General features: G+C 42.1%; 7 protein-coding genes and 1 long non-coding RNA gene across 16 annotated transcripts; 6 read left to right on the forward strand and 2 right to left on the reverse strand.

Annotated features, from left to right (window-relative positions):
* Positions 1-20: 20 nt before the first annotated feature.
* Positions 21-2,274, forward strand: LOC129581374 (uncharacterized). Of its 3 annotated transcripts, none has more exons than XM_055472393.1 (4): positions 21-465; positions 555-702; positions 1,172-1,339; positions 1,568-2,274. In XM_055472393.1, exons 2-4 carry the CDS (start codon positions 585-587, stop codon positions 1,915-1,917), a joined length of 636 nt encoding a protein of 211 aa, XP_055328368.1. In that variant the 5' UTR covers positions 21-465; positions 555-584; the 3' UTR covers positions 1,918-2,274. The 3 variants fall into 3 exon arrangements, with proteins under 3 accessions (XP_055328368.1, XP_055328369.1, XP_055328367.1); XM_055472394.1 differs by having other exon boundaries at positions 562-702; XM_055472392.1 differs by having other exon boundaries at positions 21-702.
* A 1,318-nt stretch (positions 2,275-3,592) lies between these two features.
* Positions 3,593-7,075, forward strand: LOC129581317 (uncharacterized). 3 transcript variants are annotated; one of them, XM_055472311.1, is made up of 6 exons: positions 3,593-3,910; positions 4,138-4,332; positions 4,451-4,793; positions 5,324-5,484; positions 6,007-6,219; positions 6,606-7,075. In XM_055472311.1, exons 1-6 carry the CDS (start codon positions 3,646-3,648, stop codon positions 6,956-6,958), a joined length of 1,530 nt encoding a protein of 509 aa, XP_055328286.1. In that variant the 5' UTR covers positions 3,593-3,645; the 3' UTR covers positions 6,959-7,075. The 3 variants fall into 3 exon arrangements, with proteins under 3 accessions (XP_055328286.1, XP_055328288.1, XP_055328287.1); XM_055472313.1 differs by having other exon boundaries at positions 4,197-4,332; XM_055472312.1 differs by lacking the exon at positions 3,593-3,910 and having other exon boundaries at positions 4,101-4,332.
* A 361-nt stretch (positions 7,076-7,436) lies between these two features.
* Positions 7,437-13,016, reverse strand: LOC129581278 (equilibrative nucleoside transporter 3-like). Of its 4 annotated transcripts, none has more exons than XM_055472263.1 (5): positions 12,217-13,016; positions 12,023-12,098; positions 9,375-9,488; positions 8,459-8,937; positions 7,437-8,204 (listed from the first exon to the last, which is right to left on the reverse strand). In XM_055472263.1, the coding sequence occupies exons 1-5, from the start codon at positions 12,238-12,240 to the stop codon at positions 7,608-7,610; spliced, it is 1,290 nt and encodes a 429-aa protein (XP_055328238.1). In that variant the 5' UTR covers positions 12,241-13,016; the 3' UTR covers positions 7,437-7,607. The 4 variants fall into 4 exon arrangements, with proteins under 4 accessions (XP_055328238.1, XP_055328236.1, XP_055328237.1 ...); XM_055472261.1 differs by having other exon boundaries at positions 9,375-9,680; XM_055472262.1 differs by lacking the exon at positions 12,023-12,098.
* Positions 10,830-14,546, forward strand: LOC129581283 (uncharacterized). Of its 2 annotated transcripts, none has more exons than XR_008689479.1 (4): positions 10,830-11,012; positions 11,299-11,369; positions 11,435-13,306; positions 13,868-14,546. It is a non-coding gene; the product is annotated as an uncharacterized LOC129581283 (long non-coding RNA). The 2 variants fall into 2 exon arrangements; XR_008689480.1 differs by having other exon boundaries at positions 11,435-11,695.
* On the reverse strand, positions 13,628-16,148 carry LOC129581280 (equilibrative nucleoside transporter 3-like). Its single transcript, XM_055472265.1, has 3 exons — positions 15,879-16,148; positions 14,693-15,129; positions 13,628-14,386 (listed from the first exon to the last, which is right to left on the reverse strand). The coding sequence occupies exons 2-3, from the start codon at positions 15,066-15,068 to the stop codon at positions 13,872-13,874; spliced, it is 891 nt and encodes a 296-aa protein (XP_055328240.1). The 5' UTR covers positions 15,069-15,129; positions 15,879-16,148; the 3' UTR covers positions 13,628-13,871.
* On the forward strand, positions 15,365-17,823 carry LOC129581282 (uncharacterized). The gene is made up of 3 exons (XM_055472268.1): positions 15,365-15,645; positions 15,832-15,995; positions 16,779-17,823. The coding sequence occupies exons 2-3, from the start codon at positions 15,833-15,835 to the stop codon at positions 17,273-17,275; spliced, it is 660 nt and encodes a 219-aa protein (XP_055328243.1). The 5' UTR covers positions 15,365-15,645; position 15,832; the 3' UTR covers positions 17,276-17,823.
* Positions 17,824-18,368: 545 nt separating this feature from the next.
* On the forward strand, positions 18,369-20,665 carry LOC129581281 (uncharacterized). The gene is made up of 2 exons (XM_055472266.1): positions 18,369-18,930; positions 19,745-20,665. Exons 1-2 carry the CDS (start codon positions 18,804-18,806, stop codon positions 20,287-20,289), a joined length of 672 nt encoding a protein of 223 aa, XP_055328241.1. The 5' UTR covers positions 18,369-18,803; the 3' UTR covers positions 20,290-20,665.
* An 868-nt stretch (positions 20,666-21,533) lies between these two features.
* On the forward strand, positions 21,534-22,867 carry LOC129580863 (G patch domain and ankyrin repeat-containing protein 1 homolog). The gene is made up of 2 exons (XM_055471586.1): positions 21,534-21,659; positions 21,701-22,867. The coding sequence occupies exons 1-2, from the start codon at positions 21,534-21,536 to the stop codon at positions 22,559-22,561; spliced, it is 987 nt and encodes a 328-aa protein (XP_055327561.1). The 3' UTR covers positions 22,562-22,867.
* The last annotated feature ends 1,129 nt before the right edge of the window (positions 22,868-23,996 follow it).

A 23,996-nucleotide genomic window follows, 5' to 3' on the forward strand; every position in this document is an offset into this window, starting at 1 on the left:
TTTTATCATTTGTTCATGTATTTTCATTGATATTCTTCCTGCAGTGCCATATAATTGTCTTATTTTTATTCTACTCAATCCATGAACGTAATTTTAAGGAAAGACCAACACCGAAGTGACAAATTTACGGAGTCTGGTTCATCCGGATCCCGGCCTACAACGTAATATATTTATACAGTGAACTTACATATGTACAGCGTGTGAACCAATGTTCCATCGCACATCATTTTGTACGCGCCTACTACCGGCGGTCACAATGTGGAAGAACGTGACTGTGTTTTTTTTGTCTCAGAATTGTTGACGGTGAACCTTCGTGATTCTGCTAATTCCCAGACACGCTACTAAGTCGACAACCATAATTTGGTATAGTGCCAGCAGAATCTTATGCGTTTTCCGAATACCAGAACGACATTTACATCTGGTCTCGAAATTTGTAACCATTAATCTTTATTAACAATTTTTGAAGTAAGTATACAAATCCTGATGAACGAATGCTCCCATGATCAATATCCCGTTGATTAATGCTTTTTTTTATTAAGTACTTACCATATCAGAATACAGGTGTCTTGCAATTACACGTACATATGATCCTCAGCCGGCTGATTTTTTTATCGTGGATGACCATAAATTATACTTCCTTTGTGAATGGAATTACTAACATACCCTCTCGTTCTTCCCCCTCGAAGAGGAAGTCTTCGAAAGGTTAGTTTTTCTGTACAGAACGGCAATGATCTACCTAGCTATCTGCTACTAGTACTTGAAATATGAACTTGTGCATAACACGTAGAAATAAGTAGAATCATGGATTACCAATGCGCTGGTAACATTATCTAAGTAGGCTGTAGTGGAACCTCCGTTTGGAAAACGGCCGAACCGTGAACAACCCGGGACTGCGCACAAGAAAATGCATACCGAGGGTGTTCGAGGTCGGGAGGTTCCGTCGTTGTGTGTGACTCTGCTAAAGTTGTAACTCTACTCTAATTTCGTAACTCTGCTAAAGTATCATCCAGCTAATTTTTCATTCGAGTAATTTTACACCTTCAGAAAACAAGTTAATGATAATTTTAGAGCGCGCGCAGGTACCTACTACAGATACAGTTACAATAAGCGATATTTCCCGCTATTTTCATTGTTTAGGCATATGCACGACTGAACATTTAAATTTTCACAGATTTGAACAGAGCCGCTCTGCAACAAGCACCCCCTTCATGGAATCGCGATTTGGACGGGATTTATCGCCCTAATGGAGCTTCCCTACATTTCGCCCCACCTGAAGGCAGAATGTTTGCTCCCATTCCACCGGAAGTGAAAATTGTCTGCTCAGAATCCGGGATTTGTGGTTAGTCGTTAAGACTAATCTGAATGATCTTATTGTTAACGCTCATCTGATTCGAACCAGAAACCTAGAATAACAATAACTGGATCGAGCCAATAACTTAGAAGCCTCGAAATTCTTCGGATTTATAAATTTTAGAACTTAAATTTAATAGCGTTAGTTTGATTGCTGTAAAGGATACCAAAAATGCATCCACTATACCTGGTACAATACAGCATTCTTACATTGAAGGCCCGCCTCGCACGCCCGCCGCCATTAGCCGCGGACCAGTTTCGACTGGAAGCAGCGCGAATCCCCGTTTCGCTAGCTACTCCTCCAGTCTGCCGTATAGCCAGAAGGGTGGCACATTATTCATTAGAAATATTGGAAACCGATTTATTCCAACACCTGCACCGACGGCAGCGTCGACTGCTTCTACGTACTCGACGCTAATTGCAAGTGCCGCGACGGTTACAAAGGTCATTACTACCGCTTCCATGGTAGACAGGTTCCCGCTATCGCATCATTCGACAGAAAAGATGGCACCTCCAAAAACAGCTCCCGATCTCGAGATTATGCTGCGTACTCTGTTTGGATGGTAAATCCGGCTAAGAAATAATTATGATTGTATCGATATCATAGCACTGTGCTATAATATTATACGAGACTGGTCAATAGTTGTACCAGTGCGATTACAGTATGGCTATAGTGTGCCAGATTAAACAGCGAAATTTCGTGCTTTTATGATTGAGCGGCCCCATGATTCACTGGAACACTGCATGGCAGGTGTGGAAAACTAGACCCGGTTCAATATAGGAAATTAGAGTCTTGCAACACCCTGGAATCTGTTTCGCCGGGTTTTGCATCACGTGATACGATATTCGGCTTGTGAACGATCCGGGTCTAAACTCGTACGAGTTGCAGTACTTAAGATTTTCAGCATTGACTTCTATGGGAAAATTCACTATCACCTGAATACATTCTGGTTGTACTGAAGTATTGCTGGTAACATTACTTATACAGAAAGCGCTTGTACGTACAGTGCGTGGATTAGTAATAATCTTGACTGACCGAATTACCACCTAACGTGACAATGATCTACTTAAAAGTTAAGGTTATTATCAATCGTACAAAGTAAATGCGAGCACACAAGTTCTACAGTAATTAAGTCAAATATGGCTGAGTAATATCATGCTATAAATTGCGCGAACAATACTATAATATATAGATATGTAATGTACAAGTGGAATGTACAGTAAATACTGCATAGCACATATCGTACATACAGGAGGTACTGTCACATCTTTATTAACAAAATTACGAAAGATACAGCATACTGTATTGTAAGCGCGCAACAGGTCAGAGATCTCGGACTAGTCTGGTTTGGAATCTTGCCTACGTAGTGCGAAAATTGGATTTCAGGCTTGATTAATCCTTATAGTCAACTTTTGGTGAATTGTCACTATTGCGTATTTCTTATTTAATTAAGACACATAACGAAGACCACACTCCCATAGCGAAAACCTTACTCTTATATCCGTTAAGAGTATCGGAAGAGAATATCACTCATCGGAGCTGTCGACAAGAGTAACCGTTTGGGACCATTTCCCTTCTTGTTGTCATTATCCCAAATAGCAACTAATGTAGCAACTAATGCACTTTAAGCATTTTCAACTTAACAACAAACTCGAACAGCTGGGGCCAGGAGCCCGGGAGCTAGGTTGATAGCGCCCCTTCATTAATGACCATCTGTTCAAGAAAATTAAGTATGAGATAAGTCAGTGAACTACGTCTAAACCTACTCGTACCGCTTTCCACTTATACTTGAAGTATATATATAATGGCGGTTGATCCCGCTCACTCAGTATCTGGGGTACATGGTCATGAGCACGGCCGGGTATCGATAGGCAATCTTTCTATATTATCGATTAGTGATTTACCTTCCCTCTGACATTTATTCATACTCATGCTCATAGTAATATATTAACACGAGCATAATAGGTGACGTTACTTAGTTCAGGAGAAAAATACATACCTATATGACTGCTTATAACCTGATAAGCCCTACAAACCGGTGGTAACAATTTTTAAGTTTAATAATGTGCGAATCTTTGGAAACAGGATAATATACGTAAATACAACGTTCAAGAAAGAGCAGAAAGCATCATTAATTTTTATGGCGCAATATTCGCTGCAAGCTCTGCTTAGGTTCAGAGCCGGCTGTAAATTGTAATCACCTTGAATTTCCCAAATGTTGTGTGATCTGGTAGTGCCGAAGGGAATAAAACATTTTTATTCCAATCCGTACTCTAGTTTCCGTGTAGTCGGACATGCATCATTTTGATCGGCATCATGTTTACGGCAATGCTTTGCTTCAGCAGCTATGTGTAGCCGATTTTTTAACGAGATGCCTTAGCTCTGTTTTTTTCTTGATTTGGGTAATAGCAACTTTTAACAACAGCGCAAGTGCTTTCGTAAATGTATTTCCGCAAGTTCGCAGTTCGACGTTTGCTATCTGGCCCGCACCGAGAAGGCTGTCATTGAGAGAAACCCACCGCCAAAGCGAAAATGCGCCAAATTCACCTTCATTGTCCTGTAAGTTGAAATTAGGTGTCTTATCTCGGACAATTTAAGGATCTTATAAACAGCAAGCATGTGCAATTGTTTCCTGTGATTCTCACGATTGTATAGACTGCAATGTGAAATAATTTTTTACTGGAGGGAAGCATAATAAGTATCAACGACAACGCAGTAACTCCTGTATAGAGGTGTAAAGGACTCGAAAGTAAAATGCTCCATGCCCAAATTTTTCAAATTTTTAGCCCACTTTGACCATCCAAATGTAGGCGTACTGTACCATCCTAACGGTCGATCCGTGCAGTTCGGCCCGGTGCAACTTCAGTCCCAATTACTCATTCCGTCGTCGCCAGCCAACGCTTTTGGCTTGCGTCAGCAGAAGCCGGTTACGGGAATTGTAGCACCCGCTGCAGCGATCGCTGTGGACGAGCCAAATTCAGGTGCGCCAGGAATATTTGTGGTCATTTCATGCGATTCCATTTAAGCGGTCTGGTTAGCCAGTGTCGCTTTTAGCTAATCTACTTGTAAGTTGCGCCCTAAGCAACCTTTCTCCTGTAGATGACAAATGGCTCATCTCCTCGGCACTGCGCGGATCAGCTTTCACCGGTTCTAGCGGCAATGCGCGTTATGCCGCATTCTCTGTCAGTAATCCTTACCAACCAACAGGCACACTGAATTTGTTAGTACCCAAGAATTTTGTACGTACCAAGAAGAAAGATGCGTACACAGTTGTCTATCCAGTAACATCTACAACTCTGCCCTCGGAAGTGGAGCCCATTACTGTCGCAACTGCAGATGTCCGAAACTTCTTATCAGTAACGGTATCAGACGTACTTACTGGAGCGACACCAGTGCCATCCCAGGAAGATCTGCAAACATTACTGCAAACACTTTTCGGATGGTAGCAAATATCGGTTGTAATTAGTTAAATGATGTACTTGTGTGTATGGCGGTTATGTAAGCCACACCCGGCCGTATAGGTACTTGCCGTTCTTTTATCTTGGAAGTTCTTAAATATGTATATATATATATATAGTACACCATGTGCTTGGTGACATAACTGTTAAGAAACCTGTAAGAACTAACTAATCGTATCAGGTCTTCAAACCATGCGAATTAAGCATGCTTTTCTAGCTGTGTCTGTATTGTTCAAACTCGCGCAACTTCCTCATAAATACTTGTATGAGTACAACGATAAAACAGGCTAGCTAATTTGTGTTGCATGAAGTACCGGTATATTTTTGTGTACCATAAAATATTGTACCAATGCCAAAAGTACCTACTAATTTAGTTCCTCCTTCAAGTAAACATGGCTTGGTGTGCACTGTGTAGTTTTTTACTTGAAGTTGCCTGTACCGGTGGTAATAATGCGACGCTGCACCTCGACAAGAAGCGGTTGATGGTGGTCAGGTTATTTGTTCTGCTGTTTAGCTCACAGTGCCTCGCAATCCAGAATAGCCAAGCAAACCGTAATACAAACGGTGGGCTTCGGCCTAGAGCAAATGCAGGCCAACTCCGTTCCCTGCAGGACAAAGGACTTCCACTGCGAGCCACACATCGTCAGAATGTAAATGCGCCAGCTGCGAATTCAGGTAGCTACGCCCCATGGTTAACAATGAGTTCAGGAACAATTTGGTCCCGGTATTGTAGACTGTGTCAATATAAATATAATATAAGAAGAGTTAATACTCGTAAACAGAGAACAGCAGACGATCTTGCATAGTGCAGGGGAAAGGAAAATTTTTGTTATACCGGTAATGAAAGCAAAACAAGAGCATAACATATGGGACTACACGTACGTAGTGCCGTACGAGTATGTACGGAACTGTTAATGTAAATAATTTTAATGGTTAGCCAATGCAATATGTTTGGTATCTAATGGCAAATGCTATCATGTTTGGTGTTCATTCGTAACTTCCGTTTGCTAATGAATAATTACCGGCACTAGAAGTATACCAAATTTGAGCCGCATAGTCGAATGAATGAATTCATGCACCTAATGCGCGGCTCCGTTTAGGCCAGCTAATTACGTTTAGATCAGATAATTTCGTTGACATATCAGCATGTTTTGGTAAGACAATATCACTGCCAACAGAACGACGTTTTTCTCTAAGGTGACAATTGGGGAAGGGTTCTGGACGATCTCTTACATCCAAATGGACGGTCCGTGCAGTTTGCGCCACCTGAAGGCCGACTGATTGGTGCCCCAGCTGGGCAAATTATAAATGCCGTAGCTGCCATGCCATCTTCATCTGTACCGGCTCCGGCGGCGGCATTAGCTAGCCCGGCTGCGATTACAGTTCCTGGACAAAGTGCAACCTCACCAGGTCAGTGTCTGGCATGGATACGAATAATCTATGCGTTGGTTTCCTTGTAATTAACTTCACTCACCCTGCGTTCGCGAGCGTGCATGGCTGACGAAATCCTCAGAAAAAATGCAAATTCATCGCTTCCCTCTACGTTAAAAGTATACTGTACACGTGTATTTTGATGTGCATGCAACGGAATAAACAGACAGTTTTGACGTGCATGCAAAGGGAACCAACATGCAGTTGTGTATTTTCGTGATTTGTGTTTTCAATGTGTATTAGCGTTAATCCTGCGCATTATTAATTTAATGGTAGGCTGCACGTTTGTTACCTCGTATCATTGAGAAAAGCGGCTTTTACACATTTCTACGGTGCTCTTTTCAATCAACTATTTTACTAATTAGGAGCAAATCCACCAGCCCCTGCCGCCATAGAACGTGCACCGACGTCCAATTTCGCCAGTTCAAATCCACGTTATGCCGCGTTTTCAGTCAGCCAACCGTATCAGCAAACAGCTACGTTTAGTCTAATGATCCAGCGGAATTCTGGAAATATCCTCAGTAGATATAATCTAAACAACCGAATTACAACAATCGCACCGGCTCTTTCGAGTTCCACAACTTCCGCACCCGAAACACCACCGGCAAAGGTCACAACGGCCTGGTCCTTCGTGGACGACGGAATAGTGTCGACGCCTGCAAGTCCCCGATCCCAAGAAGATTTGCAAACATTACTCCGCACTCTTTTTGGTTGGTGAAACGTTGAAGGGAGCAAGCAGATTGTACATGTGCGTAGTAACGATCATATATAGTGCAGTGCAACCGGTATCAGTACTCGTACCAGAATTATAAATTGATGTTAGTATTAACAAAAAATCCACCCACTGCCACTGCTCTACAGTAGTATTATTGAACTGTATAATAAATAAAAATAAGACATTTTAAGAATCAATACTATGCAGTATGCACTTTACTATGCACAGCTTAACACCGACGCACGCCGCGAGTAAGAAAGGTAAGGTGATGTCCTTTCCGCCGTGCTCGGCAGTCGGGACTATCAGTAGCCATTCCAGCAGTTATCTGTGACGAACGGTACTGTCTAAGTGAAAATTTTTCTCCGTTCATAAGGAGCCACGATTACCGCTAAAGGGTGGATGGAGTTTTGTATAGCTTTACCACCCGATTTCCCTGTTTGGCTATTTTTTACAAGCTATGTAGCACCATGTCACGCCGCCAAAAAAATTCCGAAACGATATTTCACATAAGGAATTTGCATCAAAAAAATTGATCCAATTTTACTGATAAACATTAAACATTTCAAACAACACGAGCCACGTAGTCAATAGTAAAACAGCAAAAAAGGAATAACAAACCATCAGTAAGCTCCATAGTTCCATATGAACAAAATCACAAAGCGGCAATGAAGCCGAAAGACAACGCCGAGCCCAACAGCGCACCACTGCTCAGACACACCCCCATTAACGATCCGGTAGTTTCCGCAAACTGCGGCGGAACCATTTTTGGTCCGTACATGATCACCAGGTTCCCAAGATATCCGCTGGTAAACAACATCAGCGCAATACACGCCACCAGCACCGCATCTCCGAACACCACTGGCAAATGCGTCCGGGGCTGTGCGTTGCACAACAGCATCACCGGGATGAATCCGAAGCGCAACAGTGCAATGAGCAGTGTCACGAATCGCTGTTGAGGATCCGGCCAACGAAGGAATCCATGGGCCAGACGTCCGGCCAGATCGGCCGTGTTGGCCACGAGGAAGCAGCTGAGCGGGGTGAACAGGCCGTTTGTTAGGAGGGATCCACTGGCAGCGGAAACGGACCGCACCGCTGTCGCCACGGCGGGATACAGGGATAATGTTACGAAGAAATTGGAGAAGGCCACAAGGGCGTGAGTCCAAATGCAGGAAAACACGATGCGGAAGCTGAATTTTTCCTTTATGGTAACAGTAATTGCTGGGTGGGCATCATCCGGTTTTGATTCTTCCTGAACATGCAACGAAGACACATGAACTCAGTAAATAAAAAAAATAACGAAAGACTGCAATTTCTAACAGCGAAGCGTGCGAATTCCATTAACAGAAAAAACTGAAAACGAGATAATAATCCAGTAGCGCCACAACGCAGCGGAAGTATGTGTGTTTTTGGTGGGTGGGTTTATACGAAAAATTACTAAGACAAGACGAAACAATAACCGCTAAACACGTTAGAAAACCGCTAATCTGAGGTCGAAGCACGTACTTTGATCACAACATTGGTGGACGAAGGGAATAAATAAAACTGAATAACTGGCAGCCGGAGCAGTATCAGAAATCCAATTACCGCCAGGAACGACATTCCCACCGCCGAGGCAAAATAACCGCAAGCCTCCGTTTTAATGGCATCTTTTCCAGCCACTCCATTACCCGCCACCACGGAAACGATTTCAGCTAATGCAGCAAATATTCCCGCAGTGGCTTGTCCCACCATGAGAGCCGTGGCGAATCGGAACGGTAAGCAGCCTTGAATGCCATACAAGCCGCCCAATGTCAGATTGCTGGAGAATCGAATCAAGACAATATTCAGGATGGTCACTCCAAAAAACCCATGCTGCCATGTGTCCGTGTCTACTTTGGCCAACACGGCAGTGGCGATGAAGATCGTTACAACGGCGATCAATCCGGATAGGATGCGGATTTTTGATAAGACATAACGAGTTAACACTGTATTGACGGCGATGCCTACAGTAGCATTCACAAACCATAAGCCGTCAGCTGACTTTTTAAAAAAAAAACAGAAACCCAAAGGAAAAACCTAAACAACATCAGTGATAATGGTAAGGCACCGTCAAATTTTCCAAAAGTAAAAATTCGGTCAGGTGTAAACTAAAGCGACCAAAATTTATTTTTAATACAAGCTGTTAAGCACCAAGTACGTACTACGTACAGATTGTACTTATATGAAGTAAGACTGTAAGATTCAAGTAATTATCATTTTTTTAAAATTTGATTATAAATTTTGCTCATTTTTCGTTCGGAATAGTTAAAGTACACTTCAAAAGTAATTTCTAATAAAACGAAAGAAAAATCAATTTTCAACACTGTCTTTGGTACGACTACGCTCGTATGCTGAAGTCGATATGTGCATTATATGTTTTTGCGGATAGAAGGAATCGCACCTAGGAGACCTACGCCGGAGGATATTAGCGCCAGTGTGCTCTCGAATACATTCTGCAATGTTGTTGGTCGCTCCGGATTGGTAACGTTGCGAAAGGAATACCGAAAATAATCAGCTGCAGCAACAAAAAAGTGCCATGCATATCCCGTGCTCATGCCGAGCAATATCATTAAAACGAACGCAAAATTCCATCGATCTCGAGGCGCTAACGGACTTATGGTCTCGTCCACAGCTTTTTCCTCATAATCTCCGTTGTATTCCGCGTCGACGCTGTCATCACTACGATCCAGTAACCGAGATCTTTCGCCTGTAGAACGGGACCCATTGCCCGTGCTCATTTTAGTGGGCTATACTTATACTGTACACCTAAAGTTCTAAACTAAGCTGCAGCTCTCACAGGAAGCTCTGTTTCCTCACTGCTCACCGACACCAACACAATTTTTGAATTCGCAGCAGATGACAATCCTGGGACTTAACACAGGCTAACTGCTAACAGTTGCATGCGGCACTCAACGAAAACAGTGCAACAATGCAACATATGTGAAATTGCTGAAACGTTTTCGGATCATAACCTATTTGATATCAGAAGCCATTTTTGGATTTTGAGTTTCAAAATACTTTCAATAGAAGTGCTGTATACTCGTAACAAACTGTCGAAATCTAACGCCTCGCACTACCCTTTCGTGGCGGTTGGGAGGATTTTTAAACGAATACTGTGCACTCGAAGCACTCACTTACGGTCCAATACGTTGACATGCTCTGCAATACTTGTACTCACAATATTGCATACACGACCAACCTGACTCACGTCAGCAGAGTAGAATCTGGACTGACTTGTGGAAGATACACGGAAATATTAATAAGCTCTTATTAATATTACCAACAACACGATCGCGACCAAACCCGCAACACCACACACACGAACACACAGGGATCCCGATCAGCCGATGGTCTGGCTGATCCACACGACTTCCGCTAAAGAACTATCTCTAGCTCCCTAACGAAGGTCACACTGACACCCGGATACTCAGAACTAGATTCAAGATGGAATATGCGCGCAGAATCTAGAACCAAGCTAGAATCAAGACTGGTCAAGACTGATTCTGTAGACCAGAATCACCGCTGCATTTGCCCATTCACCCAATGGACGCGTGCCAGCTACACCGTAGCTGCACCGTGCACGCACAACAAAGCCAACTAGCTGTACGAAGATGACGTAATACAGTGCAGTACTGCCCAGATCATGTCATCCCCACTCTCAAAGGTACTCGTCCGCGAGTGCACTACGAACCTCCAGGAAAACATCTTCCCGACACCAAGCTTTAAGAGAACCAGCAGATACTATTGCTCAATAGCATCACTTCCGGTTGATCACACAGTTACTGTGTTAGTACTTCACGTAACCGACTCCACTTGGGCTTTGCCATGACAAAATGTGATTATTAAAACTTTTTAATATCACCACCGTTTGCAAATACTTAAATAACATCAATTTTGTACAGTTTATCAATCAACTTCTGTTGATTTGCTTGATCCCTGAGAGTGCATGCTTGATCCCTGAGAGTGCATGAACACTGAGAGTGCATGGTCAAGCTTTAAGTGAATCAATACATTTTATACGCAGAAAAAGGATACGTTTGTGAGTACAGTACGTATTTTACCTTTTCATCTCGAGAAAAACAAAGATTTCATGTGCTTTTCAATTTTAAAACTGGAAATGGCTACTGCCACTCCTTGCAGCCCCTTTTGACTATTTTCACCCTAGGCCTTAAGCTTTTTTAATAAAATAAACACCCCATTAACTATTATCACTCCTTACTGGCTCCTCACTGAGTCCTTGTTAGTCCTAACCACACGGCCTTTTGGCTAGAGCCACCGCTTTTCAATTTATTCTAATAATTGTGCCACCAGCGGTTCTTTTTCAGTTTTATTCCTCTCACCACGACCAGGGAAAGGCGGCAAGCGAGGCTTATTGACGTTTAATGCGTCGCTAATGGTAAGATGTGGCCTCATTTTTTTACATTAGACTTAGCATCTTCAAGGTTTTATTTGCTGAATTAGGAGTACCGCAGCGAATGCGATCGCGAAACGTCCACAATTAGTATCCCTTTGCGGGTCTGCACGCGCGGAAAAACATTCCGATGTCCTTGCTTCCGGTTGATCTCCACATGTACACTTTCTTAATCAGTGGTGCTGACAGAGGTGGTACCAAGGGTTTCGCTGGCAGTGCTGAGTCATAAGCTGCCCCTCTTTCCGCACTAATATTTAGCACTCAGTGGTCGCCGGCACCTTTTGTACCTTTCCGGTAGTATACAACCTCACGTAAGTTGGCTAAAAGGTCAACTTATATATATGTATATATATACAATTAGCATCAACGTCTTATAAGAAATGACCGAGTAGTGGCAATTTTCAAAGGGGGTGACTACAGCCTAAGGGAAAGTCTTTTTATTTAAAAGAAGAGGGGGTGACCACAGATCTGCTACACGAGTACTGTGCGCTGTGCGAACAGAAAATTAATTGACAAGTAATAAGACATTAAATGGCTAATATTTCATACTGGTCAGTCCAAGAAGTACTAACTGCTTTTTTAATAGCATGAAGACACCGTATCCTGCAAAACTAATATTAGAGGAAAGAGTTCTTTACATGCGGTATCCCTCTCGAACACTTTGGATTTCTTGGACACACTTCTGCGCAGCCTCGAGTGCACCGTACGCAGTTCCTTAAAATAATTTATACGCATTAAAGCACCCTCAAAAATTAGGCGGCTATTGTTTATAACTTATTAGAGTAAACAATTACGAGCAATGATAGAACGCAAAAGAACACGAAAGTCATACTTGCCGCTGCAGATCCACAAGCATCTCCCGTACCCGTATACCGCTTAGCAGTTGTTTCTATCCCCTTTTTCACCCAATGCTCCGTGCTCTTCCCGAATATTTCACATACAGAGTACGTCATTCGCATTCGCTTTCAACTGCTTCCACGTCTCACTAAGGCTGCCATTCGTTAGTACACAAGTGTCCTCGTAATCCGGCATATCTTTAGAGAGACTGGTCTCGGAAAAAAATATCGCATGTATTCAACATGTACTACTACTAATAAATCTCACTGTCAGAATCCCACAGCCGTTCATGAACTTGTACAGATACTCGTATGGACTAAAAGACCGCAGAAACGAACTTTTGTCGCTAGTAAACTTCTAGTGAAGTACTGCTTGCTGATTCTGCGAGCCTGCGGCTTTTCAAATGAAAACAGAATTGGCAATACGAATTACGAGTTTGAGATATTTTGACTTCAGAGAAGCTCTCACGGTAACTCATACTTTAAACACCACTTTGTCTGTGTACTCTAGACTGCCTCGTGCTTATCCACGTGCTCTACGAACGCCTGGATGATACAACATCGGCAAGGCCGCAAGAGCAAGCTGACGTTGAGCAAACTAGAGCAGATACAAAACTGAAAAACTCAGTATTAACCAACCATGAATAATCAACCATAAAATTAAAAACAGCCATCAACGCAAACTAATACTGTACTATAACCGGTGAACAGTAATCTCCAACGCAAACTAAAAATTTTAAACATCCTCTCATTTGAGAATTTTGATTTTTCACCGAGAATTTGATCCATAATTTAGTTTATCACAGCAACGCAGTGACAGCGAACGATGCTGCCGCCCCCAGGAACAATCCCACACCCAGACAGAATCCCATCATCGCCCCGGTAGTCTCCGCAAAATGCGCCGGCACCAACTTGGGACCATACATCATGCCCAGATTTCCCAAATAGCCATTGGTGAATATCATCCCGGCGATGATGATAATATATGCCGCATCGCCAAACACCACCGGCAAGTGAGATCGTGGCTGGGCATTGCACAACATGAGCAAAGGAATAAATCCGAAACGCAACACCGCCAGCACAATGGTGAGTACACCTTGATCCGGATTGGGCCACTGCAGAAAACCGTGCGCTAGACGACCAGCAGTGTCGGCGCTGTTGACCACCAGGAAGCACGCAACCGGCAGGAACAGCTGATTATTTATAAGTGACCCGTCCGAACTATGCATGGATTTAACTGCGGTAGCGACGGCTGGAAATAGGGCCAGTGATACCGTAAAATTCAAAATTAATACCAATCCGTGCTTCCAGATTCGAGCAGATACCAAACTAATACTGAATGGCTCTTTAGTTATTGTGACGCTTTCTTCGTGAGAGATCGGCGTCACCACTACATCCTAAGGGCAATGAGCAGAGTTCAGAAATATTGCGTCATGAACAGTACAAATCTAAACAAAAATTCCACGGACATAACGAAAACCTATAAAATGACTTCGAAAGCCGGCTTAGACCAAGTAAATAATGCGCTCGACATTCCTTGTTGCCCTAAGTCGGCATCGTAAACGTTAAACTAACCGAAAGTGAAACTAACAATAAATAAACCGTTAATAAAACTGCCATGTCAATGTGTTCCTTTTGTTTTAACAGGTTTCTATATCAGTACGAAGTGCGAGCTATCGACTTTTACCGTTACGACAAGTTCATCCGGGGGTGGAAACATAAAAAACTTAACAAACTCCAGCCTGAGGAAAACAAAAAACCCAACAATGGCGATCATCGACATCACGGCTGCCGAAGCGAAATATCCGCAGGCTTCGGTTTTAATTCGATCCTCTCCAGCGCTCCCGCTACCTCCTAGTACCGAAATGATCATGGCAATGGCCGCGATGATACCGGCAAATGTCTGTCCCACCATGATAGCAGTGGCAAACCGCGAAGGAAGGCATCCTTGTACGCCAAATAAAGCACCCATCACCAGATTGCTGGAGAAACTAATTATGACGATATTCAGCATTGTCACGCCAAAAAATCCCTTCTGCCAAGGATCCGTGTCCACTTCGGCAAGGATGGCGGTTATAATAAACACAAGCATCGTCATCGTTAGTCCAAATACGATTCGCTTTTGGAACGATACGTAGCGAGTCAAAATTGTATTCGCGAAGACAGCTATAAAGCAGAAGAAAAGACAATCGGGTCACAATCCATGACGAAAGTATTTTTTAAAGCAGTTAAAAGAACGCAATGTCTGCAAGCTTCCGGTTCTGTTACAGAAGGATATTACAGTTTGTGCAGACGGATCAAGATCACACAGTCATGCTGATAACAAATAAACTAAAAAATTAAATTAAAGAAATTGTACAGCGTTTGAATTTCTGGAATCGCCAAATCATAACTGTGGTCTGTGTGGTACCTGGTTAATTCTGGTTTCTAGTTTGCAAATCCCACGTGAACATGCATTTTTCTGCTACTTACCGATCAACCCGACCGCAGTTCCTCCGAACGCCAACGAACTCTCAAAGCTGTTCTGTAACGCAGTGGGAACGGTAGGATTAGTGACATTCCGAAATGCATACTTGAAGTAATCCGAGGCAGTAACGAAGAAAAACCATGCATATGATGCACTCATCCCGAGGAGCACCATGAATAGAAATGCCAAATTGAAGCGATCATTGGGAGCATCGAATTTACGCTTGACGCCAGTATGGGACAAAATTTTCGTATGATAACCCTGATTGTGCTCTGAGATCAATCGCACATCATCCGACGATTCTTCAAAGTGGTTGGAAGCACTCTGAGTCTGAGCGATTCCGGAATCAGATCGAGATATACTTCTCGTGTCTACTTCCATGACGGAGTGCTGTGACTGGTGTGAAAGCCGTTTCTTTATCAGGAACAAGTTCAAACGTCACCTGAAAAGTCAAATTTTGGTGCAATAAATGATAAATAAAAATTACAGCATTTGGCTAAAATAATTTGATGATTTTCAGGTACGTTGAACTACGTATAATTGTTAAAATATCAAAGGCCAAAATCTGCCTAGTTCATATTGTACTTGTACTTCATACTTCATAATAATTATGTAAACAAAACTACTGTAACTTCCTTCAGCAGCACATGGGCGGGCGCCCGTGACAGCCTTATAGACCAAAATGTTCGAATTTGATGGTTAGTACGTATATTTTCTTTTTTTAAAATACGTTCTTTTGTCTGAACTTTTAGTTTTGAATCAGTAGATCACCATCACATTTCAGTTACTGTCTTGATGGGCCCATTTGTTAATAACTCAAAGACAGTACAGGAATTTTAATTACGTAGAAACGCTTGGATTTGGACATTTATGTAAACTGATTTTCTATCCGATCTATCGACAAACGTCTGTTTTAATGCTGCGAAGTTTTCATGAGGTTTCTGATGCAAGCTAACTGGTAAGTCCGACGCCTTTCGTATGGATTTGGACAATCGTTTCTCGCTGGCTAATGTCTATTGTCTGTATTCTGCCAATGACACATACACCATGTTTATCTACAAGCACTAATAAGTCTTGAAAGTTCCGCCTGGTTTTGAAAACTCTAAATATCAAACCTTCCTTGGGCAATATTAATTATCATTAGAATGGAGAAGATGCAGAAACTGACGATCATGGAGAATGATGATTTACCTGGGCAGCCCGCTTCTGGATCCGTGCGGTTGTATTACTTCCGAACAAGATACTTGTATATCTTAGGATTTCTTCAGATTTTCTTCGGATTGGCTGTGATGGCCATTGAATTTTCTGGTTAGTATGCGAAAGTGAAAGAGCAAAAATACAAGTACATGTTTTTCATCATGATCAAAGGAAGTAATTATCGACACAAGTGAAAGTGCTGAGAAATTCTTTACAATTATCACTTTGTATTTAACTTCCTCCTTATCACCTTATCAGTGTTTTGACTTTTGCCTATTTTCGGTAAGTAAACTACCGCTGCATAGTCTGCTTACAGGCTTGCATACTGTTTAACTGTACTGTACTTGTACTTGTAACTTGCTGCTTAAGGTTAGAACACTTCAGCCTTTATAGATGTGTTTTGACAGTTTATCATCATTCTTATCAAGCTGTCATGATTAGGGATTAGTGAATGCTACACTTATTTTTGTTTTGCTTTTTTGGCTTCTTAGAATTGAAGTCTTGGAGTAAATGGACAGAGTCTGAGGACCGTTATCGGTTAAATGAAATCACTCGTAAAAGAGCTATGAATGTGAATTTAATAATAAGTGTGAAGCCTTCGTAGAACGATTGTTTTGATCGCATCTGGTATAAACCTGAATTTGTTTTTGGAAGAGCTCGGTAGACTATTAGGTAGTTATGAAGTAGAGAAATAAATACCGTATTTAACTGACTGGGTACTTATTTGTTGATTCCGATTAAAACCAAATTTAAGTAACTAATACGAACGTTTCTCGTACAGTCTGTTACCTAAATTATACTTACCTACTGAATTCGTTAATCAAAAGGTTACCGTTACAGTACTAGAAATCGATTATTATCATTTCACATCCATCTCATTGTTAATTTTTGCAGCGATCGGAATTTTTTATCATGAAACGCTCTCCTATCCTTTGGAAATCATTGGAGTATTTTGCGGACTTCTTTTCATTATCGCAGGATACATCACGTTTCTTGCTGGACGGAACAAGATTGCTCCAGCCACCCGTCACCGTTTGTTTATCATCGGGACCATTTTGTCCTTTTTGGCCTTGGCAGCCGCCATCGCCATGCTGGTGTTCTGTGTTATACGAGCAGAGAAAAAATACACGGAGGCCCGCGATAAGGAAGGACGAGAGGATAAAAAGGGGGAGATATTTAAAACTCCGTACGCCATCTCCGTCGAGGGATTTCGGCACACGGCACATCTTCGTTCGATTGCATCGGTCTTCTATTGTCTTGTTGCCATCCTCTTTCTGCCCAGCTTGATCATTCATGTTATTAATATTGGAAAGAATAAAGAGAATCTCGATACCGGTTTCCACGATTCTACCAAGAGCCCGTTCATCTTCCCCTCAAAAAATCGAGCGTAGCCGGAATTTTCGTAAAGTTTACTTCCATCAAAATAGTTCCTGGGTGAATATTGATAATTTATCTTTATCAACGGCGTAATAATTACGCCGTAATTCACAGTGTAACTATTCTAATCCATCACTTCGGAGGTTCTCAGGGGATTTCTATCCGGATTTCCTATGTGACGGAATGGTCTGTTACAGTAATTTGGGCTTTTGTTTTTGTCTTCGTTATCTCAGTGATATTGTTCCTGTTATCAGTGTTATGCCCGTAAATGATATAAGAAATGCCAAATGATTTTAGTTTATAATTTTTACGTAGTAATCTCGTAACAGCCATGGCATGAATCTCCGTTATAGTAATTTGGTGAATATTTCGTGCAAGTATTCATGAAGTTTAGATTAAGTGGTTTCTGTTTTGAAAACATTTGTTTTGGCTATCGTGTCTGGCTAAATTTGTGTGCTTTTAAACGGAGGTTGTGCTCATAGTGATCCGCAGGCTGTTATCGCGCTGCTATCTGCTTTCTTTCCTTGTCATCCGAAATGAAATAAAGATTGATTTTTTAGAACATACCTATCGCTTTCTGCTCACCAGATTTCAAAGGGTGTCAAATTGTTGATATAAAAAATAGTTCTCAAGCATTGTAACACTTTCAAAGCGCTAATATAATCGTTGTAATGCACGTATTATTTATTCACTTTCAGTGAGAAACCAGTACACTCCAGAAGTATATTTCACGTATGTACATATTTTCCTTACAGCGCGCCGTGAGCGCGGACAGGTAAATGGTAACTGGAATTCCATTTCCACCACATTTTCTTAAACGTTCACGTACTGCAAATTTTTACGTTAGTTTAAAATTCTCATGGAAAATGTTACGATAATTCGGAACAGATCTTCCTTTGACAGCTTTTGATTTGACAAGTTCGCCGGCATCCAGAACTTCAAGCCTAAACTCCTACCGGGTAGCTTAATTTGCACACTTTCGTCAGAGTTTCTTGTCCTTAAAATGCCGGCAATCACTTATCCGGCTTCACAGTGAACTCACTGACGGTAAGGTGAATTTACTTTACTTGAATCTCGGTACACACTACAACACACTGTTCATAGGCATTCAATCGATGGCACCACGGAATGGTTATTTTCCAGTTTTCATTCATACGACCAGTTTCTACTTTCTAGTCATAGATCACTCATTACGCGTGCAGCACGGTGTGCTACCGTACCGTATGCCAACGTTGAAATTGTAATGCCAATGAGTGACACAATTTCCATGCTGATATCAGCAATTATGGTTAGTCGTTCAAGGAGGTAGACCGAAAGCCTTGGATGGATTTCCGCATCAGTTCATCTTCCTTTGCCCTGCTGCAGTTTTGACCCGCTCATCATTCAGTGCGGAAACTGTACATGTGGAACTCTTATTAGTTGGAAAATATCAGTTATTCGTTATTACCAGGTCTTGGTTTGGTCTCTGATTTTTATTGAGTCGTTTCCGGCATTGTCTTGTGCGTAACTAACAGGATTAGACTAAGTACCCATACTGCCAGAATGACGGATCTTACCCAGGAGCCAGTGATTGTGGAAGTGGACGAGGTTCGCAAGCGCGGCGCCATCCACATTTTGGGATATATCCAGATTGTTATGGGAGTAGGGATTTGTGTGATCGAAACAACAAGTATGGCGATTAAATTGTGGCATATTTGTTAAAGCGGCGTTGAAGTTGGAATTTAGATTTTCCAATGAAAGAAATTTCACAAAGAAATGCCAGACCTCTGCAAACGTTATCTACGCTTTAAATTAATGCACTTGTGACTTCTCCTTCGGAATGTGGTTATTATGGTTTTTCATATGCTGGTAGACATGCGATAACGATAATTATGCTGTTATGTCATCAAACTTTGAAGTTTGGACTTGGTTTTCGAGTCTTTGACTGATTAAGTACGAACTTGATAGTTTTGAAAGTACGAACTGGCTTCCTTGATTTTTTTCCTAACTTTCCAGGTCTCGTACTTTACAGATAATGTCGCAGTGTGCACTACTGTAGGTGGTCAGTTACAGTAGCACTTACTGAGTTACCGGTGTGCGGGTTGCCCACTATGGTGTGATAATATTATGTGTAGCTTCTTACAGAAATATTTTTCGGATTTTTATGCAAGAGAGAATATTTTTTCTTATTTTGTAATTGTGATTAATGGCTTGGTATGAATATTTTAAAGATAGGGTAATTGCTTGGTTAAGTCATTTGATTTCGTGTTCTGATTTTGCAGATCTTTTCTAGTTGGTTTATATTGTGTTTTTCCTCGTTTTTAATGATATTGTACCATTACTAACAATAAGTTTTTTAATGCAGTTGTCGTTTTTTAACCGCGCTAACGTTTAATTTAAATTTCCAAAATCTTACTGTTTGTTCCAAAGAATAGTAATAACTTTTAAAGTGCGTGCGTATGTATACAGTATCTTGACGGTGCTTCATTTTTTGATTTTCGCAGCATTGATTTTGTACAACAATACTGGAGCTCCGGGCTATCCCATCGAATATGCTGGCATCTGGACCGGTATCTTCGGCACCATTACCGGCATATTACAAGTCATGGCCGGGAAGAAAATCATCAGCAACCCAAAAACCCGCAAATTCCTCTTTCTGGCCGGCATCTTGACTTCGGTGGTGTGCATCATCCAGGCGCTGACCATGTTCTCTCTGTCCATGTACAACATCTACCTGGTCCGCAACGAGATTGCCCGCCGGGAGGCGCTGCCGCGTTGGGAACAGCCCACCGGGCCATCGGCCTCGCAGTTGTCTGACTTCCGATTGAGCGTTGATCAGCTGAAGGATTTGGCCATGCTGAAATCCGTCGTGGCATTGGTGTACTTTTGTCTGGCGGTGTTTGGCATAATCTCGGCCGTGCTGGATTGTTGTAATGTTTGCGGAGCCCGTCGATCACCGGCTGAGCAGATCGTCTACACTAGTGTGGATGGAACGCAGCTTAAACAAGTGAAGATCTACAATAAAGCCCAGCACAATGTCAGATCGTGAATGGAGGGATTAATTTTGCAGTACGGTGTATCCCTGTCCAGTTCTTAACCGTCCGGTGTTTGAGCGAGTAGTCCAAATTATTTACCGTCCATTTAGAAATTAGACAGTATAGTAAACGAGATGACCCTTGGGATGAGCACAGTAGTCAGTGCGCAGCAGCCAGAAGACGATCAAAGATTTCGATGGATCTGTTTTAGCATTCAAAACGGTGCGTTGCGGTAGTTTTTTTTTAACTGGGACGCAGTGGTTTTGACAGTCTTTTGCAGCTGTGGATGTAGCAGATATATAGTTTCTCCACTGTGTGAATTTCGAATGATTTCCCGTGTGACCTTGCCGTTGTATGCTGGTGGTGTAAAGGTGTATTAAAGGGAATTTTAAGGGATGTTTGGAACATTACTTATGTTCTACGTGATGTATCTATTACTGATATAGTGTTCTACAGGTGTCAGACTGTCAGGTGCTACACGTGGTCCCAATAAGCACTTTTATTGGGTCGATACTTGCTGTGAAATTATTTAGGTATTTGCAGTACGATTTGTCCTGTTTGGACAGCTGGATGGTGCCTGTGCAAGTGTTGTAGTTTTAATCGTAAATGTTTTAAGCGCGTCAATGTCTTAGCAATTGGTTTCTTTAGCAGCAGATTCCATTCTCGTACTTAATTTTTAAAAAAAATTAACATATGAGGAGAAGTGTAAAACAAGAATATGGTTGGTCAACTGCCAAGTGCCAACCGAACTGATTTTTGTGAATGAGGAAGAAATTAATACGATAAAGTTCACTTGAGTTCACAGTCTGCACAAATTTACACGACACACAGAAGCACACCCATTCAATTTCTAAGTACTTATGTTATGCGTCCCTGCTATTTATTTTCCTGTAAATCAGTAAATGGTAAGGAACACTGCTGTAAAATTTTAACAGATTTTGAGATATATAAATGACGTTTTTCGAAAATGGAAGGAGTTACGGTAAGATTTGGCCGTGTTCGATAAAACATGTGTTTTTTTTGTACTCTATGACAGGTCCATTGACTTAGTACATAGTTGATCCTCATTTTTGTTTTACTGGGTGCTGCATGGATTACTCTAGTATTTACTTTTTAATTAACTACTAGCTGGCGCTAATTGCTGACATATCTGAACTGCATGTTTCAGTTTCCGAGTTTCGATAGACGTCGAGAGCCTGTGAATGCGATGGTAACTTACTGAAGGCTCGATTTCACGATCGTGAAACCCGAATCCACAATGCTGAATTTTGTTCGAGCGCAAGAACCATCGCGCACCGTCGAAGATTTCATCCATTCCAGAAACCGGGAACATGTTGGAACACCATTTGTCGGATCATCGGAATCCCAGGCATTTTACGATCAAGTAGTATTTACTGAATTTAAACCGTTGAGTGCGCGCTGTGAACCGAAACGGATCTCACAGTGCGGAAGTCCCCTTACCGTTCCGCAAAAGCTTCAGTAAAGACATCATCTGCGCAGCGTTTACGCAAAGGCAACGTGCTCGAAGCAGCTCCAAAGAACGTTACAATTGACAGCTTCCTAAGAGCAGCAGCGGACTGCAATCTGCAACAGCTGACGGTGTGTATCGCGCACGGATTCCCTGTTGATTCCGTCGATATGTTCGGATGGACAGCGCTGATGTGCGCCGCACAAAAAGGCCATTTTGATGCTGTACGACTTCTAATAAATTCCGGAGCGTCGCACACTCTCCAGAATAAAAAACACCAAACCGCGGCCGACTTAGCGGAATTATCCCGCCATCCGCAGATCGCCGCCTATCTGGTGGAATTTCAAAATTACGAAGCCGTTGATAAGGAGTCGACGACCGAAGACTCCGTCGACCTGCAGCCGTTCTACTGTGATACGTGCGCGGTGACATTCTATTCCACCTCTCCACGAGATCATCAGTCGTCGACCATCCACCAACTGAGCAGCGGATTCACGGGGCCGTCGCGACCATGCTTCGCTATGTCCCAGTCCAATGTGGGATTCCGACTGATGAAGAAGATCGGCTGGGACGAGAGTAAGGGATTAGGCGCAGAGGAGGATGGCCGCTGGTATCCGGTGCGGACTATCTTCAAGCAGGATAAGAAAGGTCTGGGCAGCGGACGCTATGTGGCTCAAGTGACGCATTATCCGCACCTCCTGCAGAAGAAGGCGGTCACGCCTGCGACTGCGACGACAACGAAGAGGGAGATGCAGAAAGATATCCGCAGACGGAAGAGAAAGGAGATTAACTTGCGCAGATCGTTGCAGGGTTTGTGACGTTTAACTTTGAAAGACTGTAAATGAGAGTTTTAAATGTTGTGTGCATAGCTATATAATGACTATTAGCGTTATAGATAATTGTATGTCATATTGGCAGTTTTCGTGTTAGCTTTGCTATCTCTTCTACAATGCTACATCCGAATTTCCCCCCTTGACAAACAAGAAGTCATGGTGTTTGTGCGTAAATTGGCTTTGTCCGCTCCCTTCGTTTTCCTCCAACATTTCGCTAGTATTTCCACTTGTAAACGTGTGAGCGGCAAGCAGAATACTTTACTTTGACTGAGGTGAAAAGTAAAATTACGTAAAATCTGGACTTCCGCCTACGAATAGAATTATACGGTCTAAGCTGAATCGTACAGTTTTCTACGACAAGGGAAGGTCCGTCAGTCTAATACCAACAAATACAAAATTGTGTACAAACTACAGTACTCTAGTTACAGTTGTGACTTGTGATTTGTATTGTACTCGTGCTTAGTTATCTATAGATAATAGAAATACTATATAGTATATACATTTTCGCTTGCGTTGCATACTGTTTCAGCATTGCAGTTGCACATATGCAAGTTGCAGTTGTGACTTTGAGACTGACGCCAAATTGAAATTACTAAATTCAAGCAATCAAGTTTCTTGGATTTTTTTGTCTTTTGCGTTGCTTGTGTTACGTACTCCCAAATTCCCAGTGATTCTAATACAACCGCGACATGGCGATTATAATGCAAACTACAAAGGTTACCTCCTAGTACGTACCCCGGAAAGTCCCTTTTTTTGCGCTACAGACCAACCATAATTAATTGATGACATAAAAACTTACTTTTATATACATTAGATAGTTATCTGATTTCAACAATACGATAGCGAATATACTTTTTGGTGTTGAACTCGAGCGGACACTCACAGGAAAAGTACGGAACAGTACGCAAAACCTGAAAAAACCACCCTAGTCATCATGCACATTGCACAACAATCAAGAGTAGTAAACCACTGGTTGCCATGTTTATGATTGGCTTTAATTATAACGGGTTGTTATTCGATACGTTGTGGTAATGCGATTGACTCGGTCCACTCCATATGATTAATCTTACAATTTGGGCTGATAATACGAATATCTATACAAAGCACAGTAGCGGCAAGTACAACCTAATGTGCTTGAAAATTAAGAAGACTGTTTTTTGTCCGCGCCGATTAGAGTAGTGATTCGATGCAGTTTTGTTCACTGACCGGAAACGTCTTCAGCGATGTACTTGAACGACTCGCCTGACGTGGAGATGTTTACTATAACACGCCGTAGTTGTTCCTCGCCTGAACGGTTGTTTTTCTAACGCTAAGAATTGAATGTATGCAGTGTGGGCTTGCATCCTAATGGACCGGATATGGGATTGTATGCTCTTACACATTTCACCATTAACCGTTTACTCTGGCCCAGAGCAGCGTG

This window comes from Paramacrobiotus metropolitanus, unplaced genomic scaffold (assembly GCF_019649055.1).
Source record: "Paramacrobiotus metropolitanus isolate TYO unplaced genomic scaffold, Prichtersi_v1.0 Parri_scaffold0000005, whole genome shotgun sequence".
NCBI classification, from domain to species: Eukaryota; Metazoa; Tardigrada; class Eutardigrada; order Parachela; family Macrobiotidae; genus Paramacrobiotus; species Paramacrobiotus metropolitanus.

What these genes read in the sequence shown, in the direction of transcription:
- LOC129581374 (XM_055472392.1), top strand. Translation starts at nt 522, where the DNA reads ATGCTTTTTTTTATTAAGTACTTACCATATCAGAATACAGGTGTCTTG. An exon ending in GAAGAGGAAGTCTTCGAAAG is followed by an intron (nt 703 to 1,171) that starts GTTAGTTTTTCT and finishes AAATTTTCACAG; the next exon opens with ATTTGAACAGAGCCGCTCTG. An exon ending in CTCAGAATCCGGGATTTGTG is followed by an intron (nt 1,340 to 1,567) that starts GTTAGTCGTTAA and finishes CTTACATTGAAG; the next exon opens with GCCCGCCTCGCACGCCCGCC.
- LOC129581317 (XM_055472311.1), top strand. Translation starts at nt 3,646, where the DNA reads ATGCATCATTTTGATCGGCATCATGTTTACGGCAATGCTTTGCTTCAG. An exon ending in AAATTCACCTTCATTGTCCT is followed by an intron (nt 3,911 to 4,137) that starts GTAAGTTGAAAT and finishes TCAAATTTTTAG; the next exon opens with CCCACTTTGACCATCCAAAT. An exon ending in TGCGCCAGCTGCGAATTCAG is followed by an intron (nt 5,485 to 6,006) that starts GTAGCTACGCCC and finishes TTTTTCTCTAAG; the next exon opens with GTGACAATTGGGGAAGGGTT.
- LOC129581278 (XM_055472261.1), bottom strand. Translation starts at nt 12,240, where the DNA reads ATGCTTGTGGATCTGCAGCGGCAA. An exon ending in GTTCGAGAGGGATACCGCAT is followed by an intron (nt 9,681 to 12,022) that starts GTAAAGAACTCT and finishes CCCGTTCTACAG; the next exon opens with GCGAAAGATCTCGGTTACTG. An exon ending in CCACCAATGTTGTGATCAAA is followed by an intron (nt 8,205 to 8,458) that starts GTACGTGCTTCG and finishes TTGCATGTTCAG; the next exon opens with GAAGAATCAAAACCGGATGA.
- LOC129581280 (XM_055472265.1), bottom strand. Translation starts at nt 15,068, where the DNA reads ATGGAAGTAGACACGAGAAGTATATCTCGATCTGATTCCGGAATCGCT. An exon ending in AACTGCGGTCGGGTTGATCG is followed by an intron (nt 14,387 to 14,692) that starts GTAAGTAGCAGA and finishes TCTGCTTTATAG; the next exon opens with CTGTCTTCGCGAATACAATT.
- LOC129581282 (XM_055472268.1), top strand. Translation starts at nt 15,833, where the DNA reads ATGGAGAAGATGCAGAAACTGACGATCATGGAGAATGATGATTTACCT. An exon ending in GATGGCCATTGAATTTTCTG is followed by an intron (nt 15,996 to 16,778) that starts GTTAGTATGCGA and finishes TAATTTTTGCAG; the next exon opens with CGATCGGAATTTTTTATCAT.
- LOC129581281 (XM_055472266.1), top strand. Translation starts at nt 18,804, where the DNA reads ATGACGGATCTTACCCAGGAGCCAGTGATTGTGGAAGTGGACGAGGTT. An exon ending in TTGTGTGATCGAAACAACAA is followed by an intron (nt 18,931 to 19,744) that starts GTATGGCGATTA and finishes TGATTTTCGCAG; the next exon opens with CATTGATTTTGTACAACAAT.
- LOC129580863 (XM_055471586.1), top strand. Translation starts at nt 21,534, where the DNA reads ATGCTGAATTTTGTTCGAGCGCAAGAACCATCGCGCACCGTCGAAGAT. An exon ending in CCCAGGCATTTTACGATCAA is followed by an intron (nt 21,660 to 21,700) that starts GTAGTATTTACT and finishes TGCGCGCTGTGA; the next exon opens with ACCGAAACGGATCTCACAGT.